This window comes from Littorina saxatilis, linkage group LG16, assembly GCF_037325665.1.
Source record: "Littorina saxatilis isolate snail1 linkage group LG16, US_GU_Lsax_2.0, whole genome shotgun sequence".
Classification (NCBI taxonomy): domain Eukaryota; kingdom Metazoa; phylum Mollusca; class Gastropoda; order Littorinimorpha; family Littorinidae; genus Littorina; species Littorina saxatilis.
In genome coordinates, this window is record NC_090260.1 from 45705281 (window position 1) to 45726548 (window position 21268).

A 21268-nucleotide genomic window follows, 5' to 3' on the forward strand; every position below is an offset into this window, starting at 1 on the left:
TGAGCATGGTGGTTTCACCGTCAGGCGGCATCTCCATAAGATGTGCACCCCAAGAGATTGGTATACGCTGGATAACCCTGGCAGCACCCAAAATGTCCCGGGCATCATGTGGACACATACACAGGGAAAAGGTCTTCCTGCGTTGGCATGGCGTCCAAACCATTTTGTGGTCTGCTTGCCATCCTTTGGTATCCTTTTACAATTAAAATTATATATCATACATTGCAATTATAAGAGGAAGTGTAGCTCACTGTGCATACTTAGTTTTGTAGAAGGGTAAACCTTCAACAGTTGGTATTTATTCTTGCTCAGTACATGACATTTCTAATTATTTGTGTTTGTTTTTGTTTAAGACTGTTTCTTTAAGACTAAAGTAGCAAACATTTTCGTCGCGATATAACCTTCGTGGTTGAAAACGACGTTAAACACCAAATAAATAAAGAAAGAAAGAAAGCAAACATTTAAAATAAGAAAAAGTTGCAAACTCATTGTTTTGACCTGTCGGCCTAGCTATTTGCTAAGAATGTATTCCTTAACTCTATATTATGCTGGAAACCTTCAGTCAGCTGCTCTCAAGCCAGGGGCCTTCATACTTGCTGGTGTTCCGAAGAACGAGACTGTGGAGAAATAGATTGCACAGGTAGGTGATATTATCATGCCACTGGTGAGGCCTATCTTATGTCAAAGAAAGGTGATAGTTATTTTTAGATTCATTGGGCACAAAAAAAAAAAATAGGCGTGGTTACGGTAACATAGCCAAAACAAATTGGGTAGGTAGGTAGGCAATCACTTTTTTTTTTTTTTAAACTTTTTTTTCTAATGTGTACAAATTAAACCTACCATACTTTCCGGGTGACAAGGCGCTTTGTTATCTAAGACGCACCCCCTTCTTTTTAAAAAAAAAAAGGAAACCAGTCACATATTGGACGCAGGGGGCCAATAGGGCGCACCAAAATGACCCAGTTTTTGCCATGAGAGGTGGTTCCCCTGTCATATCTGAGAGAGGAAACACTTCCTGCATAGGGGTCAGTGACCAAAGGCATTGTGATAGCTGGGTGGCCTTGTTAAAAGACACGACCTTCTTCCCAGGGGTCAATGACCGAGTTTTTGCCATGAGAGGTGGTTCCCCTGTCATATCTGAGAGAGGAAACACTTCCTGCATCGGGGTCAGTGACCGGTCAGTGACCGAGTTTAACAGAGTGGAAATATGTGTGTGCGGCCAGATCAAAGGCAGGGCAGTACCTAGTAGCTGAAACATGCATTATCACAAGTTGTTTGACTGGTACTCAAGCGGTCTCTTTGATTTTTTTCGTATTTCATACACGGATTAGGCGCTTCGTTATACAATACGCAGGGGTCGAACTCGAGGAAAAAAGTCGCGCCTTATGACCCGGAAAGTACGGTACTTGACAGGGAAATAAGTGTGCGACACGGGCGCTTTCGCTTTCATTGCGTTTTTTGCACTGTTTTTTTTTTTTTTTTTTTTTTTTTTGACAAATGTAATAAAAAGTTATAGGAACGTCCCCTAAAAATAGGGTAGGTCGGGTTACCGTAACCACACCTATTCTTTTTTTAGGCCTTGACACAAGTGTGTGCGATTTTGTATCTCCTAACTGTTTCATTATTTTTCTTGCAGATCACGCAAGTCACAGATGAAGGTGCCTGGGGAGTATTCCTGAAGGACGCGGGATTCCAGAAATGGAAATGGCCTGAGAAGTGCACAGAATTTTTCATACCCCGGTGTGATGTATTGAAAGTGTTCTCAGAGGAACAGTACAGAATGTCCCTAGAACACAGAGCAGTCGTTTATACCTTCGATGTTTAGATGAGATTAGAACTGGGAATCCATACCATTTCAGTGTTCTAAATTCTACACATGATTGCCTGCAATATTTTTTGCCAGTAAGTTACTGGCACATCAGTTGTTTAGACATTATGTAACGTTTTTTAATATGCTTGAACTGGCATTGACTGAAAAAGCTTTGTTTTCATCTCTGTTTGCGTAATTTGTTTTGAGGTTAGAAAATGGATTTTAGTAGACTGTAAAAGAGAAGTTATTGAAGTTGTGAAAGACTATTTTTTGAGTTTTGTACTTTACATAATTGATTTGGATTGATGAATATTATTTTTGATTTCGCCGATAAATAAAATTGGAACACTTTTCTTTTGCTTTACAATATTGTGTGAGTTGTGAACGATTTGTTTGTTATTTTTTGAAGTTTTTAATACTCGTAAACGCATTACCTCACCCATTCTCTCAGAGATTTGGCAATACGACTCTTGTAGTATTGTTAAGGTTACATTTGACTAAATGTTTTAACGTAGAGGGGGAATCGAGACGAGGGTCGTGGTGTATGTGTGTGTGTCTGTATGTTTGTGCGTGTGTGTAGAGCGATTCAGACCAAACTACTAGACCGATCTTTATGAAATTTGACATGAGAGTTCCTGGGAATGATATCCCAGGAAGCTTTTTTCTTTTTCTCGATAAATACCTTTGATGACGTCATATCGGTAAAAGTTGAGGCGGCACTGTCACACCCTCATTTTTCAATCAAATTGATTAAAATTTTGGCTAAGCAATCTTCGACGAAGGCCGGACTTCGGTATTGCATTTCAGCTTGGTGGCTTAAAAATTAATTAATGACTTTGGTCATTAAAAATCTGAAAATTGTAAAAAAAAAATCGATTTTGGAAATTTTATTTTAATACATGACATAGTAATTTTTGTATTTTTAATTTTCAGAGCTTGTTTTTAATCCGAATATAACATATTTATATGTTTTTGGAATCAGAAAATGATGAAGAATAAGATGAACGTAAATTTGGATCGTTTTAAAAACAAGCTCTGAAAATTAAAAATATAAAAATTACTACATGTATTAAAATAAAATTTCCGAAATCGATTTAAAAACAATTTTATCTTATTCCTTGTGGGTTCCTGATTCCAAAAACATATACGTAGATGTGATATGTTTGGATTAAAAACACGCTCAGAAAGTTAAAAAGAATAGAGATAAAGAAAAGCGTGCTGACACCTCTTATCTCGCACACACGCGTAGACTGCAGCGCACTATAAACATTCACCCTCCCTTCGCTCTTACCACCACCATCCGCCCTACCCATTGGTCCTAAGACTATTTACCGATTCTAGTAACCTGTGTGTGTGTGACTGTGTGTGTGTGCGCGTGCATTCATGCATGCATGCTGATCCGTGACTTAATGCGTACGTCTCTGAAAAATTAGGAAATAAAGAGAGAGGGAGCGAAAGTGAGAGAGCGTGTGTGTTGTTTACATGCAACCGAGTGAATAAATATATAATTTGGCCGTGGCTGGAGAACCGACAAGTCGGTTACGGAGCCCCCAGGCTCGGGAACCAGCACTCAGTCTTCACAAGTTACCTTTATTTTTCAAGGTACGATGGATCGTTCATTAAGATTCTAAAGTTCAAATCGGTACGTCTAATTACCCAAATGAACCCAAATGATACCCAAATGAACCCAAATGATACCCAAATGATACCATTTATATAAAAGAGAGAGAGAGAGATTTTATTATGGATTGGTTATTGAGCAATTCAATTTTCCGGCTCAAATAATGAAAACTTTTTTTTTTATCATAAATTAACATCCCATTTTAGATGTATGCTGTCATCATTCTTGTGGTTCGTGAGTTATATTGATTATATCCATGTGATAGAGAGAGAGAGAGAGAGAGAGAGAGAGAGAGAGAGAGAGAGAGGGGGGGGGATGTGTTTTTATCTTGCTCTGAGATATTAAATAAAACCTACAAAATGTTAATTATGCTTATTTCAAATACTTTTCCCTGTGTATGTGTGTGTGTGTGTGAGAGAGAGAGACAGCTTTCTGCACAATACTCCGGAGTGGATATGAATGAGTTGAATGGAATAATATTATATAAATGGTATCATTTGGGTTCATTTGGATTCATTTGGGTATCATTTGGGTTCATTTGGGTTCATTTGGGTAATTAGACGCACCCCGTTCAAATCAAAGAACTGACAGTGGTCTTCGTCCAAGTTTGTGGAAAGCAGGGGCGCCGGATCACATCCTTTTTAAGGGGGGTTTCCAAAATTCTTTTGGGACCGTAATTCGACGACGCGAAGCTTCTCAGTAGTTGAGGGCGCGAAGCGTTAACTCGAAGAAGACAAATTTGGATTACAAGGACAATTGACCGATGTGGTGCAACCTGAGCCAACAAATTACCCTACTACTTTCCCAAATCATCACTTTGACACTTAGAAGACAAAGGCCGACTTCTTGGGGAGTCTGGGGGCATGTCCCCCCGGAAAATGTTGATAAAGGTCAAGTGCATGGCTCATGTCGTCAACATTTTGGCTGCGATGAAAATTCTTCAATTTCGGCAGTACTAAGAGGCATCAAGCTTCAAACATTCAAGGAGATATTATCACTCCATGGAAGTTTTCTGTCTGGAGTTTTAAACTCCTTTCAGTGGTAAATTCAAAGTTTGGGAGATTTTTGATCGAGTATCGACAAACTCACCCCTGTTCACAGTGTTACTGATGTCCGAGTGAAGGGTAGAGAGTTTTGTTAGGGCAATTGTGTACAAGATTGTAATCTCGAGTACCGGATTTTTGAATACCTAACATTTATGTTTATGATTGTGTGTATGTTGTCATAGCTGATCAATACAGTGGAGGGAACCTACCTTTGGAGTTGTGTTTGATTCCTGTATGACAGCATATTAGCTCATTTGCATTCATTCACAGTATTATGAGTCATGTGGTATCAGTCATGTATAATCAGTCATGTATAATCAGTCCTGTATTGTCAGTCCTGTATTATCAATCATGTATAATCAGTCATGTATTATCAGTCATGTATAATCAGTCATGTATTGTCAGTCATGTATTATGAGTCATGTATGATCAGTCCTGTATTATGAGTCATGTATGATCAGTCCTGTATTGTCAGTCCTGTATTATCAGTCATGTATAATCAGTCATGTATAAGCAGTCATGTTACATGTACTATCAGTCATGTATTATCAGTCATGTATAATCAGTCATGTATAATCAGTCAAGTATAATCAGTCATGTATAATCAATCATGTATTATGAGTCATGTATGATCAGTCCTGTATTGTCAGTCATGTACTATCTGTCATGTATTATCAGTCCTGTATTGTCAGTCATGTATAATCAGTCATGTATAACCAGTCATGTATAACCAGTCATGTATAACCAGTCATGTTACATGTACTATCAGTCATGTATTATCAGTCATGTATAATCAGTCATGTATAATCAGTAAAGTATAATCAGTCATGTATAATCAATCATGTATTATGAGTTATGTATTATGAGTCATGTATAATCAGTAAAGTATAATCAGTCATGTATAATCAATCATGTATAATCAGTAAAGTATTATCAGTCCTGTATTGTCAGTCCTGTATAATCAGTCATGTACTATCAGTCATGTATTATCAGTCATGTATAATCAGTCATGTATAATCAGTAAAGTATAATCAGTCATGTATAATCAATCATGTATTATGAGTTATGTATTATGAGTCATGTATTATGAGTCATGTATGATCAGTCCTGTATTGTCAGTCATGTACTATCTGTCATGTATTATTAGTCATGTATAATCAATCATGTATAATCAGTCAAGTATAATCAGTTATGTATAATCAGTCATGTATTATTAGTCATGTATAATCATTCATGTATAATCAGTCAAGTATAATCAGTCATGTATAATCAGTCATGTATTATCAGTCATGTGTTATCAGTCATATATTATCAGTCATGTATAATCAGTCATGTATAATCAGTCATGTATTACTAGTCATGTATTTCCACGCTTGTCTACCGTATTTATGTTGAAAGTCAGGAAATAGAAACATTTGCTGTGCACAGATGGAGTCTCTTCTTCTGAGATAGTCTGTCTGTCTGTCTGTCTGGTTGGATGTCTGTCTGTCTGTCTATCTGTCTTGTTGAATGTCTGTTTGCCTGTCTGCAAGTCTTATCTCTTTCTTTCGATTTTGTTTTCATTCTTTTTGTTTTTCTTTGTTTCTTCTGTTGTTTTATCTTCTGTTCTTGATATTTATTTCTCCCTCTGTTTCTGTCTGTCTTACTTTCTTTCTTCTTTTTTCTCTCCATTGTTTCTTTCTTTCCACCATAAATATTTATTTATTTATTTATTTTATTTTATTTGTTTTAACATTATTTTTATATATTAACTTTGCTCTTCTTTCTGTCGTTATTTCTTCCTTTCTTGTTTCCGTCACCGAACACATTACTGAAAAGCGTACGAACGGAAACAATTTGATGAAAGTGGTACGAACGGACACATTTTTCCGTCAAAATCAGTACGAACGGAAACAAAACTGTTTTTTGCAAATTCAATTCATCTCATGGTTCACATAGGTCCAATATCACACGCATTTGGGGCGGGGATATAGCTCAGTTGGTAGCGCGCTGGATTTGTATTCAGTTGGCCGCTGTCAGCGTGAGTTCGATCCCAGGTTCGGCGGAAATTTATTTCAGAGTCAACTTTGTGTGCAGGCTCTCTTCGGTGTCCGAACCCTCCCCCCGTGTACACTACATTGGGTGTGCACGTTAAAGATCCCACGATTGACAAAAGGGTCTTTCCTGGCAAAATTGCTTAGGCACAGTTAATAATTGTCTACCTATACCCGTGTGACTTGGAATAATAGGCCGCGAAAGGTAAATATGCGCCGAAATGGCTGCAATCTACTGGCCGTATAAAATTTCATCTCACACGGCATCTCGCTGCCCTACACGCCACCAGGCGTGAAAGGCAGTAAGTAAGTAAGTCACACGGCATCACTGCAGAGCGCCTAGAACTGTACCCACGGAATATGCGCGATATAAGACTCATTGATTGATTGATGATTGATTTGTACTTTGTGTTATTTGAAGACCATTGGAACACATAGAACTTGTAGTGGGGGCCTGTTTCACTCTGATCTGACGAATGTGTATGAACGAAAACGCTTTTCGTACGAAGGAAGACCTGCACTTTTGTACGAACGGAAACATGGTGTATGAACAGAATCTGCAGGGCGGGGATATAGCTCAGTCGGTAGCGCGCTGGATTTGTATCCAGTTGGCCGCTGTCAGCGTGAGTTCGTCCCCACGTTCGGCGAGAGATTTATTTCTCAGAGTCAACTTTGTGTGCAGACTCTCCTCGGTGTCCGAACACCCCCGTGTGTACACACAAGCACAAGACCAAGTGCGCACGAAAAAGATCCTGTAATCCATGTCAGAGTTCGGTGGGTTATAGAAACACAAAAATACCCAGCATGCTTTCTCCGAAAGCGGCGTATGGCTGCCTAAATGGCGGGGTAAAAACGGTCATACACGTAAAATTCCACTCGTGCAAAAAACACGTAGTGTACAAGGGAGTTTCAGCCCACGAACGCAGAAGAAGAAGAAGAACAGAATCTGCATGTTTTCAAAAGACAAGTGATTGTACAAAAGCCATGGGTTTCTATAAACTTCTGATCAAGTGAAATGTCGTAACAGGCAATGGTTTTGGTGATCATGTGCAAATCAGGGGTCAGATTCGATAACAGAGTGAGAAAAACAAGAAAATGTTTAAAAAAATCAGGCAATTCTGCCACGTTCGGCCCGCGTGTGTTATAATGAGGATTACTAGCACCTTGGTATTTATCGTACACATAGCCCAACCAATTAGCTACCTTATTCTTGCAATATCACAAAAGCGCGCTGCCCACACAACTTACCGCCACGTATTTTTCCCACGCAAGTGACGAAAATGAGGCTGTATGAACGGAAACATCCTGCGGATGAACGGAAACATCCGGTGTATGAACGGAATCAGTTGACACACCGGGTGTGTGTGTGTGTGTGTGTGATTGTGTGTGTGTGATTGTGTGTGTGTGATTGTGTGTGTGTGAGTATGTGTGTGTGTGTGTGATTGTGAGTGTGTGTCAGTCGGATTGACTGCTATGATCAGGGTATACCCGTGTGTGTGTGTGTGTGTGTGTGTGTGTGTGTGTGTGTGTGTGTGTGTGTGTGAACACTTAAGATTAGTTGCTTTCGGCGGCACACCTTCTCTTCCTCCACACCGGCCTCATCATTTGAACTTGAAAAAACAACAAAACACACAAAAACACAACAAAAGCAACATGGTTGTGTCATTCGGTTTATCACCGTCAGCATTTTTGTTTTTGTCCTGTTTGAACAAAGTGCAATACTTTTACAACCAAAGAGTTAATGTTAAGATGTTTACATAATGTGTCAAGAGATGATGCATATGAAAACCAATATTGTTAAATGTATATTAACCTGTGGCTAGTCAGCAAAGTGCAATATCCAAGCATGAACCACGCACACAATTCCCAAACATCATGCTTTCCTTTCTGACACAAAATTCCATCCAGGTGAAAACAATGATGTGAACGCCATGACATGGTGTGTGTTTTTACATTAATGATCAAGCCTAACATCAACAAAACATGGTGTTAATAGGCATTTGAGCAAGCTGTTACACCAACATAACATGGGCTGCTGCCTATCAAGTCTAATACAGTACTCCTTGGGTGCTGCATAATTGTCAAAGGTGGCGAGATATGATTAATGTTTTGATGTGGATGTAATATTTTGGAACAATGATATTTTCTAACACTTGACTTATTTAAACTGGACATGCATGCACCCACTCAATAGGACATCTTTTAGCTTCTTCCGTACAACATAGAAATGTGCATACGCATTCTCATCAACATAAACACAATTTTAAACCATGTAAAGTTAATTCAATTCACAATTGACCAAATAATCTTGAACTATAAACACAAACTAAAATTTAACAAACACTAAGGTTTCCCGGGAAAACAGAAATATAAAATATGATATTTCACCTTACCTGGCCAGGTTTTTAACTACTGCACTGATTTCGCACAATCACACACACACCAATGTCACAATATCTCTCTTCGAGTCTCGGATACAGAATGTTGGTGGTGGTCCTCTGCTTTCAGTGGATGTCAATATATATCTTGTGTGGTCGGTGCACTTTTGGGTTCACTGAATAGATATCATGGAGTTCTTGGTTACACACTTATTAGGGTTTCTGAGAAGATGACACGAAAAGTTCAGTCCTTGTGAGATCTTTCTTTATTTGGTGTTTAACGTTGTTTTCAACTGTTCAAGGTTATATCGCGACGGGGAAAGGGGGGTTCCTTGTGAGATGAATACCACAGTTCTTCACTGACATGTTCTCTTTTTCCAGTTCCAGTCTTGGCCGGTTTAGTATCTTGCGTCTCTGGAACCCTGGCACCGACTCCGTTCTCTTTCCAATGTCCCCCTCTTTCATTTTTCAAAATAGTTCCCACGCTTTGTGGCTGCAGTATTCATACACTTGACTTTTAACTCACACAACTAAAACACTGCATTTCTTACATGTATAATAATACAACACATGCTTAATTACATAGTCAAACCATATAACAACAAGAAGAGCAAACGCTCGATCGAGTCACTTTCGCAGTTCTGAATATTATATGAGGCATCAGATGGACAGGAAGAAATTGCTATTCACAACACAATGCATACCTGAAGAATTCAAGACATACCTGTGACCTTGAAAAAGGTCAAAGGTCACCAAAGCAGACGTCAAAGTGTAGAGGTCACTGGGAGTCACGTTCACATAAAATTTGAGCCCGGTCACTTTTATAGTTTCCGAGAAAAGCCCAACGTTAAGTTGTGTGTTGCCGAACAGAAAAGGCTAGTTATCTCCCTTGTTTTTCTGATAACGTTCGTAAAAGGCTACAGATGTAAATACTTTGATGTAAAGAATAATCCTACAAAGTTTCAATCACATCCGATGAACTTTGTCAAAGATATAAAATGTCTAATTTTTCCTTTGACGCTGACCAGTGACCTTGAAAAAGGTCAAAGGTCAACGAAACCATCGTTAAAGTGTAGAGGTCATTGGAGGTCACGACTAAACAAAATATGAGCCCGATTGCTTTGATAGTTTCCGAGAAAAGTCCAACGTTAAGGTGGTGTCTACGGACGGCCGGCCGGACGGCCGGCCGGACGGCCGGCCGGACAGACTAACACTGACCGATTACATAGAGTCACTTTTTCTCAAGTGACTCAAAAACCACACTGGGTTGCAGCAGCCTGCATGCAACTGAGGTCCAAAAAAAAAACCCACCAAAAAAACACAAAAAAAACCCCACATCAAACCCTGTGCTTTTATTAATATTCATCAATTAATTCATTTAGAACTATTTTCTAAACCTTAAAACGCACTGAAACCTAAAGCCTCTAATGACCCTCTGCCAGAGACTAACGTACGTGCTCACACCCCTGTTTCCTCTGTGAGCTATCATCAACCCTGACACCACCAAGGATGGCGAACATCAAACAGACCTAGCTATCATCAACCCTGACACCACCAAGGATAGCGAACATAAAACAGACCTAGCTATCATCAACCCTGACACCACCAAGGATGGCGAACATCAAACAGACCTAGCTATCATCAACCCTGACACCACCAAGGATGGCGAACATCAAACAGACCTAGCTATCATCAACCCTGACACCACCAAGGATGGCGAACATAAAACAGACCTAGCTATCATCAACCCTGACACCACCAAGGATGGCGAACATCAAACAGACCTAGCGGTACAAACGCGATCTCGACTTTGCGATATAAATCACCTGCCAGCGTCACCCCGCTAATTACTTTGCTACCCCCACTTTCTCTTCTAGTGTCTTTGGTTTATTCTTTGACAATATTAAACCAGCATTATTTCCCCCCCCCCCCCCCCCCCCCCCCTGCTTCTTTCTCTCTGTAAACGTGTAAGGGCCATATCAGGGCGGTGCTGCTTTGACATTTAACGTGCGCCACACACAAGACAGAAGTCGCAGCACAGGCTTCATGTCTCCCCCAGTCACATTGTTCTGACACCGGACCAACCAGTCCTAGCACTAACCCCATAATGCCAGACGCCAGGCGGAGCAGCCACTAGATTGCCAATTTTAAAATCTTAGGTATGACCCGGCCGGGGTTCGAACCCACGACCTCCCGATCACGGGGCGGACGCCTCACCACTAGGCCAACCGTGCCGGTCTGTGAACGTGTAGGGCTAGTTATTTTTCGGTAACTTACCCAACAACCAAAATCACTTACCCAACAACGGGCCTGAATCCTCGATAGCTCACAGGTTGATGAGCTAGACTTAGAGGGAACTACTTTAGCGAAGTTCCAAACGCTCAAATGTACGAAATATACATCTCTAGACCAAACAATTAATACAAACATATACTGCATTTAAACTAGCAACTACAGGCTTGAACACATTAATCTCCATATAAAATCCATAAGTTTTGTTGTTTTCTAAATCCAAATCTAACGATCAGTGCAGAGAAACTCGCTTTAGATCTCTTATGAGTGCAAGCAAACTTCCAAGGAAAGTAACTCTCGTACTCTGTCTAGCGATAAGAGTAGTTGCGTGGACAAAAGACTGCAATCCGACGGTTAGTTTTTGACAATATTTCATTTTATAAACAGATCACACGCAACCAAGTGCACGCATCACATCAATTTAAAGAACATACAGCGGTTTCATGTGACCTTATTTTGCCCCAGAAACCTGAACTTCATACATTTTTAACATTGGAACACAGGTGCAAAAGTTCGTCTGCTAGTCCCTTTCGAAGAAAGAACATTTGTGACCCTCCACCACGGAATGAGTCGCATGTCACCTTTGCATGATTTTCATATTTTTACATTTTCATAAAGAGTTTTGTATGCTCTATCCAGTGGTGAAAACCGTTTTTAGAAAAGAGCGAAAACTGTTTGAGTTATAAGTCTGTGACTAAGGTGACCCTCACACTGTTACCAGACACTCCCCGGACTTAAATTAAGCCTAGCGCAGAACTGCGCGAGGTGACATGCGACTCATTTCGTGGTGGAGGGTCACATTTCCTAAGTGATACCAAAACATGAACAGAACACACACTATCTGCCTTTACCGCCACAGCAGAATAATAACACAACTGTGTACTTGATTTTAGTCCAAAACAGGGAAACTGACAAGAAGAATCCAAGCTGCGTGCCACTGAAAATCGGAGAGTCGATGTAATGTAATAAACCCATTGAAACTTGAATTTTTGTTGGTATATTGAGTAGTTTTGTAAATTGCAACGCCCCTTTTCGCCCAGTGACAAACACCGGCAAAATCACACACAAAGTGACAAAAACACACACAGATCGACACACCTATATTGGTTACAAAAGGTCGAGGTTTACAATGTCGAGGCACAACAGATCGAGGACATTTGGTCAAGAGTCAAAAGGTCGAGGGCGACAAAAGGTCAACAGCAACTCGTCTAAGGGACAACAGGTCGAGGATTGAAAAAGGTCAAACATTAAAAAAAAGGTCCAGGATTAAAAAACTGTCGAAGTTTGAAAATGTCGACATAATTTTCTGCGTGTTAAATTCAATTGTTTGATTACTTGAAGAAAACTTTCTTTCGTTAATTGGTGTTTAACGTCGTTTTCAACCATGAAAGTTATATCGCGAAGGAGGGAGGGGGGAGATGGGATAGAGCCACTTGCCAATTGTTTCTTGTTCACAAAAGCATTAATCAAAAATTTGCTCCAGGGGCTTGCAAAGTAGTACAATATATTACCTTACTGGGAGAATGCATGTTTCCAGTACAAAGGACTTAACATTTCTTACATACTGCTTGACTAAAATCTTTACAAAAATGGACTATATTCTATTCAAGAAACACTTAACAAGGGTAAAAGGAGAAACAGAATCGCCTCTTACGACATGCTGGGGAGCATCGGGTAAATTCTTTCTCGTCCCAATATGGGACACCCCCTAACCCGCGGGGGGATTGAAGAAAACGCTGCTTTGTGTGCCTATTGTGCATTTTATAAATTGTGTGTTCTTTTTATATTTAGTCAAGTTTTGACTAAATATTTTAACATCGAGGGGGAATCGAAACGAGGGTCATGGTGTATGTGCGTGCGTGTGTGTGTGTGTGTGTGTGTGTGTGTGTGTGTAGAGCGATTCAGACTAAACTACTGGACCGATCTTTATGAAATTTGACATGAGAAGTCCTGGGTATGAAATCCCCGAACGTTTTTTTCATTTTTTTATAAATGTCTTTGATGACGTCATATCCGGCTTTTCGTGAAAGTTGAGGCGGCACTGTCACGCCCTCATTTTTCAACCAAATTGGTTCAAATTTTGGTCAAGTAATCTTCGACGAAGCCCGGGGTTCGGTATTGCATCTCAGCTTGGTGGCTTAAAAATTAATTAATGACTTTGGTCAATAAAAATCTGAAAATTGTAAAAAAAAAAAAAAATGTATAAAACGATCCAAATTTACGTTTATCTTATTCTCCATCATTTGCTGATTCCAAAAACATATAAATATGTTATATTCGGATTAAAAACAAGCTCTGAAAATTAAATATATAAAAATTATTATCAAAATTAAATTGTCCAAATCAATTTAAAAACACTTTCATCTTATTCCTTGTCGGTTCCTGATTCCAAAAACATATAGATATGATATGTTTGGATTAAAAACACGCTCAGAAAGTTAAAACAAAGAGAGGTACAGAAAAGCATGCTATCCTTCTTAGCGCAACTACTACCCCGCTCTTCTTGTCAATTTCACTGCCTTTGCCATGAGCGGTGGACTGACGATGCTACGAGTATACGGTCTTGCTGAAAAATGGCAGCTACTTGACTAAATATTGTATTTTCGCCTTACGCGACTTGTTACCTTTAGTCAAGTTTTGACTCAATGTTTTAACGTAGAGGGGGGAATCAAGACGAGGGTCGTGGTGGTGTATGTGTGTGTGTGTGTGTGTGTGTGTGTGTGTGTGTGTGGAGAGCGATTCAGAGTAAACTACTGGACCGATCTTTATGAAATTTTAGAGAGTTCCTGGGTATGATATCCCCAGACGTTTCTTTCATTTTTTAGATAAATGTCTTTAATGACGTCATATCCGGCTTTTCGTGAAAGTTGAGGCGGCACTGTCACGCTCTCATTTTTCAACCAAAGCCCGGACTTTGGTATTGCATTTCAGCTTGGAGGCTTAAAATTTAATTAATAAGTTTGCTAATTAAAGTTGTCATTAAAATCGATTTTTTGCAAACAGATTTAAAATTGATTGCATCGTATTCTTCATCACATTCTGAATCTAAAAATATATGCATATGTCATGTTTACTCTTAAAATGTGATTACAATTAACGATAATAGAATAATTAGTCTTACGATTAAAATGTAAGAAATCGATCCAAAAATGATGTCATCTTATTCGTGATCATTTCCTGATTCCAAAAACATATAGATACGATAAGTTGTATTCAAAACAAGCTCAGAAAGTTTACAAGAATACAGAAAAGCGCGCTTTCCTGTTTAGCACAATACGCTACCGCACTAATCTGGTGTGTCAATATCACTACGTTTTGCACGTGGAAGGTGAGCGATTTCCTTCACGCGGGGATTGACGAAGCTGTACTGTCTTAGTGAATAAATACAGTGCGTTCAGTTTCATCACGTGAGTTCGACAGCTTGACTAAATGTAGTAATTTCAACTTACGCGCCTTGTTTTTTAGTTATTCAGAACAGTGTTCGTACTAACAGTGCATTGAGTGACGTGAGTTTGTTTGTGTTCACGGACCCACGGCTTTGTCGGTAAATGAAGCGTAGTGTGATCAACGGTGAACACAGCTCGATACTCAACAGATTGTTTGGTGAAACATGTCACTGATACGCTATAAAGCTCGACTTGTTTTCTCTTCTTTTTCTTCCATATTCCAACTTTAAAAGCATTTCCAAGCGGAGAGAAAGTGACATTCGGACAGGACACAGACACAGAATGGAGCTCTGCAAATCACAGAAAATAAAATCCAATAGACACTCGAAGCAGAATTTTCTTCACGAATGGACACTGACAATAAAATCCAATAGACACTCGAAGCAGAATTTTCTTCACGAATGGACACTGACAATAAAATAAAATTTGTTAATCCTCGACCTTTTTTCAATCCTCCACCTTTTGTCCTTTAGACGTTTTGCCGTTGACCTTTTGTCACCCTTGACCTTTTGACTCTTGACCAAATGTCCTCGACCTTTTGGTTCTCACCCCAATTCTCTTCAAAAACTTTCCCAAATGCAAATTGGTATAAAATTTGACAAAAATCTGATATTTGGTTATAGTATGTTTGCTTATGTTTGGTCGTTATTTTTGCCTGTGCGTGTATTGTATGTTGGTCGTTTTCTTTGCCCGTGCATGTATAGTTTGTTGGTTATGTTTGGTCGGTTTCTTTGCCTGTGCGTGTATAGTATGCTTGGTCGATGTATGTATTGTAAAGCGCTAAGAGTAGACAATTTTCTTGAATAGCGCTGTAAAAGTTTGCATTATTATTATATTAAACAAGAAGGGCAAAGCCCATACGACTCACATGCTTGACCTAAACCTAGCAATGACATCATACACTAAGAACTGCTTTACACATTTTTCCTACCAAAATACATGTGACCTTGACCCAAGGTCAAGGTCATCCAAGGTCATGCAACACAAAGCTGTTAATTCAAGACATAGGAAGTACAATGGTGCTTATTGGCTCTTTCTACCATGAGATATGGTCACTTTTAGTGGTTCACTACCTTATTTTGGTCACATTTCATAAGGGTCAAAGTGACCTTGACCTTGATCATATGTGACCAAATGTGTCTCATGATGAAAGCATAACATGTGCCCCACATAATTTTTAAGTTTGAAACAGCTATCTTCCATAGTTCAGGGTCAAGGTCACTTCAAAATATGTATACAATCCAACTTTGAAGAGCTCCTGTGACCTTGACCTTGAAGCAAGGTAAACCAAACTGGTATCAAAAGATGGGGCTTACTTTGCGCTATATATCATATATAGGTGAGGTATTCAATCTCAAAAACTTCAGAGAAAATGGGAAAAATGTGAAAAATAGCTGTTTTTTAGACAACATTTATGGCCCCTGCGACCTTGACCTTGAAGCAAGGTCAAGATGCTATGTATGTTTTTTGGGGCCTTGTCATCATACACCATCTTGCCAAATTTGGTACTGATAGACTGAATAGTTTCCAAGAAATATCCAACGTTAAAGTTTTCCGGACGGCCGGACGGACGGACGACTCGGGTGAGTACATAGACTCACTTTTGCTTCGCATGTGAGTCAAAAACGCCAACTGAGCTTGACCCCGATCAGAAAACGGCAACAACATCGATGCTTCTCTAAAACCTGGAATTACACTCTGAACCGAAATGCTTTTTCTCTCCTGTATGTGTTAACATATGTCGCTTCAAATGACCAGACCGTAAAAACCTAGCACCACACTCATTGCATGCATGCTTTTTCTCCCTTGTATGTGTTAACATGTGTTGCTTCAAATAAGAAGGCCGTTTGAAACTAGCATCACACTCAGTACACTCATACATTTTCTTTCCAATATGTGTTGACATGTGTTGCTTCAAATGACTAGACCGTAAAAACCTGGCACCACACTCATTGCATGCATGCTTTTTCTCCCCTGTATGTGATAACATGTGTCGCTTCAAATAAGAAGACAGTTTGAAACTAGCATCACACACAGTACACTCATACTTTTTCTCTTCTGTATGTGTTAACATGTGTTGCTTCAAAGAATGAGAAAGTAAAAACATGGCACTACACTCATTGCATGCATGCTTTTTCCCCCTTGTATGTGTTAACACGTGTTTCTTCAAATCACCAGACCGTAAAAACATGGCACTACACTCATTGCATGCATGCTTTTTCTCCCCTGTATGTGTTAACATGTGTTGCTTCAAATAAGAAGACCGTTTGAAATCAGCATCACACTCAGTACACTCATACTTTTTCTCCTCTGTATGTGTTAACATGTGTAGCTTCAACTGACCAGACCGTAAAAACCTGGCACCACACTCATTGCATGCATGCTTTTTCTCCCCTGTATGTATTAACATGTGTTGCTTCAAATAAGACCGTTTGAAATCAGCATCACACTCAGTACACTCATACTTTTTCTCTCCCGTATGTGTTAACAGGTGTTTCTTCAAAGAAGAAGACAGTTTGAAACTAGCATCACACTCAGTACACTCAAACTTTTTCTCCCCTGTATGTGTTAACATGTGTTGCTTCAAAGAATAAGACCGTAAAAACCTGGCACCACACTCATTGCATGCATGCTTTTTCTCCCCTGTATGTGTTAACATGTGTCGTTTCAAATAAGACAGTTTGACACTAGCATCACACTCAGTACACTCATACTTTTTCTCCTCTGTATGTGTTAACACGTGTTGCTTCAACTGACCAGACCGTAAAAACCTGGCACCACACTCATTGCATGCATGCTTTTTCTCCCCTGTATGTGTTAACATGTGTTGCTTCAAATAAGAAGACAGTTTGAAACTAGCATTACACTCAGTACACTCATACTTTTTCTCCCCTGTATGTGTTAATATGTGTTGCTTAAAATGATCAGACCGTAAAAACCTGGCACCACACTCATTGCATGCATGCCTTTTCTGCCCTGTATGTGTTGTAATCACAACCTGCTGATTCTTGCGACCTGAACACGGGAATGTGGTGTCATACATTGGAACTGGATCTGGTTCACGTCTCTCATTTAGTTCTAATCTACCCATGCTTTGAGTTTCTGTTATCCATCTCCCTCGTTTCAGCCAGGTATCACAATGAGTGTCGACTGCAGTCTGTGTTTCTGGTGTCTGTATCTCTTGTTTCAGCCAGGTATCGCTATGAGTGTCGACCGCAGTCCGTGTTTCTGGTGTCTGTATCTCTTGTTTCAGCCAGGTACCGCTATGAGTGTCGACTGCAGTCTGTGTTTCTGGTGTCTGTATCTCTTGTTTCAGCCAGGTACCGCTATGAGTGTCGACTGCAGTCTGTATTTCTGGTGTCTGTATCTCTTGTTTCAGCCAGGTATCGCTATGAGTGTCGACCGCAGTCCGTGTTTCTAGTGTCTGTATCTCTTGTTTCAGCCAGGTATCGCTATGAGTGTCGACTGCAGTCTGTGTTTCTAGTGTTTGTATCTCTTGTTTCAGCCAGGTATCACTGTGAGTGTCGACTGCAGTCTGTGTTTCTAGTGTCTGTATCTCTTGTTTCAGCCAGGTATCACTGTGAGTGTCGACTGCAGTCTGTGTTTCTAGTGTCTGTATCTCTTGTTTCAGCCAGGTATCACTGTGAGTGTCGACTGCAGTCTGTGTTTCTAGTGTTTGTATCTCTTGTTTCAGCCAAGTATGACTGCAATTGTCGACTGCAGTCTGTATTTCTGGTGTCTGAATCTCTGGTTTGAGCCAGGCATCGCTGTGCCCATTAACTGCAGCTTTTCCGTCCAATGACTGCACTGTAGTCATGGTAGCTGTGTTGACTGCAGCTTTTCCGTCCAATGACTGCACTGTAGGCATGGTAGCTGTGTTGACTGCAGCTTTTTCGTCCAATGACTGCACTGTAGGCATGGTAGCTGTGTTGACTGCAGCTTTTCTGCCCAATGACTGCACTGCAGTCATGGTAGCTGTTTTGACCTCCCTGTCCGGCACTGAAAGGAATGCAAGTGATATAGGTGATGAAAATTAGTATCTACAGAGACTGTGGAGTACACAGAGACGCATCATACGGCGCTGAAAATTGAAACAGGAAGCCCTGTGGCGCCACCACGCGGACACATGTAAAAACCTACTTTCGCTTTCCACATCAGTAATAATATTATTATTATTATTATTATTATTATGAACATTTGTGCGCCTAATCTAAATATAGCCCTAGGCGCTTACAAAATATAAAATACATAGTGAACATTATACGAAACACAAATCGACAAGGACTCATACACTCACAGACAGGCGCACAGCGAGAACGCGACGCACTCACTCATACCAACTACAGGCACATGCATTCTAGACGGAAAAACAGTCGTAAATAAATAAATAAAGTATTGGATACATAAAGTTTGTTGAGAGAAGAAGAATAGAGCTGGAAAGGGAAGAAGAAGGAGAAAGAAAGAGACAGATCAAGGACCAGCAGGAGAGGGTGATGTGTGGTCATTAACGGACTAGTGAGGGAAGGTGTGTTTTGAGTGAGGTTTTGAATGATTGCATAGATGTGGAGTGCCTGAGTGAATGCGGGAGTTGGTTCCAGATGGATGGGGCCTGGTAGGAGAAGGTGCGCTGGCCATATGTTTTGGTGCGTGCTGATGGTATCCTAAAAAGGCGCGTGTCTGCGGAGGATCTTAGGGAGCGAGAGGGGGAGTAGTCATCAAGAAGGTCAGAAAGATAGCTAGGGGACGATAGATCAAAGTTTCTGAAGCAGAGTGTGGAGATCTTGAACTGAATCCTCTGTTGAACAGGCAGCCAGTGTAGGGTTTGAAGAAGAGGGGTGATGTGGTCATGCTTGGAAGAACGAAAGATGAGGCGGGCGGCATGATTCTGAACACGCTGAAGCTTTTCGATGATGTAGTTGGGAGAGCCCGATAGAATGGAATTGCAATAATCGAGTCGGGATAGGACAAAGGCGCAGAGCAGAGTTTTAGTGGCATCCTCAGTGAGGAGATGACGGATGGAGGAGATGCGGCGGATTTCAAAGAAGCAAGTGCGACAGACATTGGCAACATGCTGATGGAAGGACAGGGACTGGTCGAGAGTGACACCTAGGTTGCGGACAGCAGGAGAAAGAGCAATAGAAGAACCATTGAGATCGACAGCAGTAATGATATCGTCTACCCAAATCAGTTTGAGGTGCTGGGACAAAGCAAAGTTGACTAAATGCCTTAGCTACCGATTTAACCGGAATATATTTTGTTAACGATTTATTCCTGACAATTTTTTCTCAGGCTTAACTGACCATGTATACAGTATGTATTTGTATTCGACTAGAACACACAAAAATAACGACGGTTAGTTCACGAAAAGACACTAATTTAAATCATGTTTGCATAAGTGAACAGCTCAGATCATGGGTAATTTTAACACCTTCACATTTAAATGCTTATTTTATAGCCATCCATTGAATTGAGAAGAAAACAAAGCATACTAAACTGCTAAGCATGAATCAAACAATAAGACAAGAAGAGCAAACGCTCGATCGAGTCACTTTCGCAGTTCTGAATATTATATGAGGCATCAGATGGACAGGAAGAAATTGCTATTCACAACACAATACAGATGTAAATAATTTGATGTAAAGAATAATCCTATAAAGTTTGAATCAAATCCGATGAATAGTTTCAGAGATATGATATTTCAATTTTTTTCCTTCAAGACATACCTGTGACCTTGAAAAAGGTCAAAGGTCACCAAAGCAGACGTCAAAGTGTAGAGGTCACTGGGAGTCACGTTCACATAAAATTTGAGCCCGGTCACTTTTATAGTTTCCGAGAAAAGCCCAACGTTAAGTTGTGTGTTGCCGAACAGAAAAGGCTAGTTCTCTCCCTTGTTTTTCTGATAACGTTCGTAAAAGGCTACAGATGTAAATACTTTGATGTAAAGAATAATCCTACAAAGTTTCAATCACATCCGATGAACTTTGTCAAAGATATAAAATGTCTAATTTTTCCTTTGACGCTGACCTGTGACCTTGAAAAAGGTCAAAGGTCAACGAAACCATCGTTAAAGTGTAGAGGTCATTGGAGGTCACGACTAAACAAAATATGAGCCCGATCGCTTTGATAGTTTCCGAGAAAAGTCCAACGTTAAGGTGGTGTCTACGGACGGCCGGCCGGCCGGACAGACTAACACTGACCGATTACATAGAGTCACTTTTTCTCAAGTGACTCAAAAATAACAAGTCGCGTAAGGCGAAAATACAATATTTAGTCAAGTAGCTGTCGAACTCACAGAATGAAACTGAACGCATTGCCATTTTACTCGAAGCATCGTCAGGCCACCGCTCATGGCAAAGGCAGTGAAATTGACAAGAAGAGCGGGGTAGTAGTTGCGCTAAGAAGGATAGCACGCTTTTCTGTACCTCTCTTTGTTTTAACTTTCTGAGCGTGTTTTTAATCCAAACATATCATATCTATATGTTTTTGGAATCAGGAACCGACAAGGAATAAGATGAAAGTGTTTTTAAATTGATTTGGACAATTTAATTTTGATAATAATTTTTATATATTTAATTTTTAGAGCTTGTTTTTAATCCGAATATAACATATTTATATGTTTTTGGAATCAGCAAATGATGGAGA

The 21268-nt window shown here is 40.0% G+C and overlaps 1 protein-coding gene and 1 long non-coding RNA gene across 2 annotated transcripts; one reads left to right on the forward strand and one right to left on the reverse strand.

Annotated features, from left to right (window-relative positions):
• Positions 1–198: 198 nt before the first annotated feature.
• On the forward strand, positions 199–3451 carry LOC138949774 (uncharacterized). Its single transcript, XR_011450435.1, has 2 exons — positions 199–640; positions 1637–3451. It is a non-coding gene; the product is annotated as an uncharacterized lncRNA (long non-coding RNA).
• A 4709-nt stretch (positions 3452–8160) lies between these two features.
• On the reverse strand, positions 8161–18618 carry LOC138949690 (zinc finger protein 431-like). The gene has a single exon (XM_070321475.1). The coding sequence runs from the start codon at positions 18594–18596 to the stop codon at positions 16305–16307; it is 2292 nt and encodes a 763-aa protein (XP_070177576.1). The 5' UTR covers positions 18597–18618; the 3' UTR covers positions 8161–16304.
• Positions 18619–21268: the final 2650 nt, after the last annotated feature.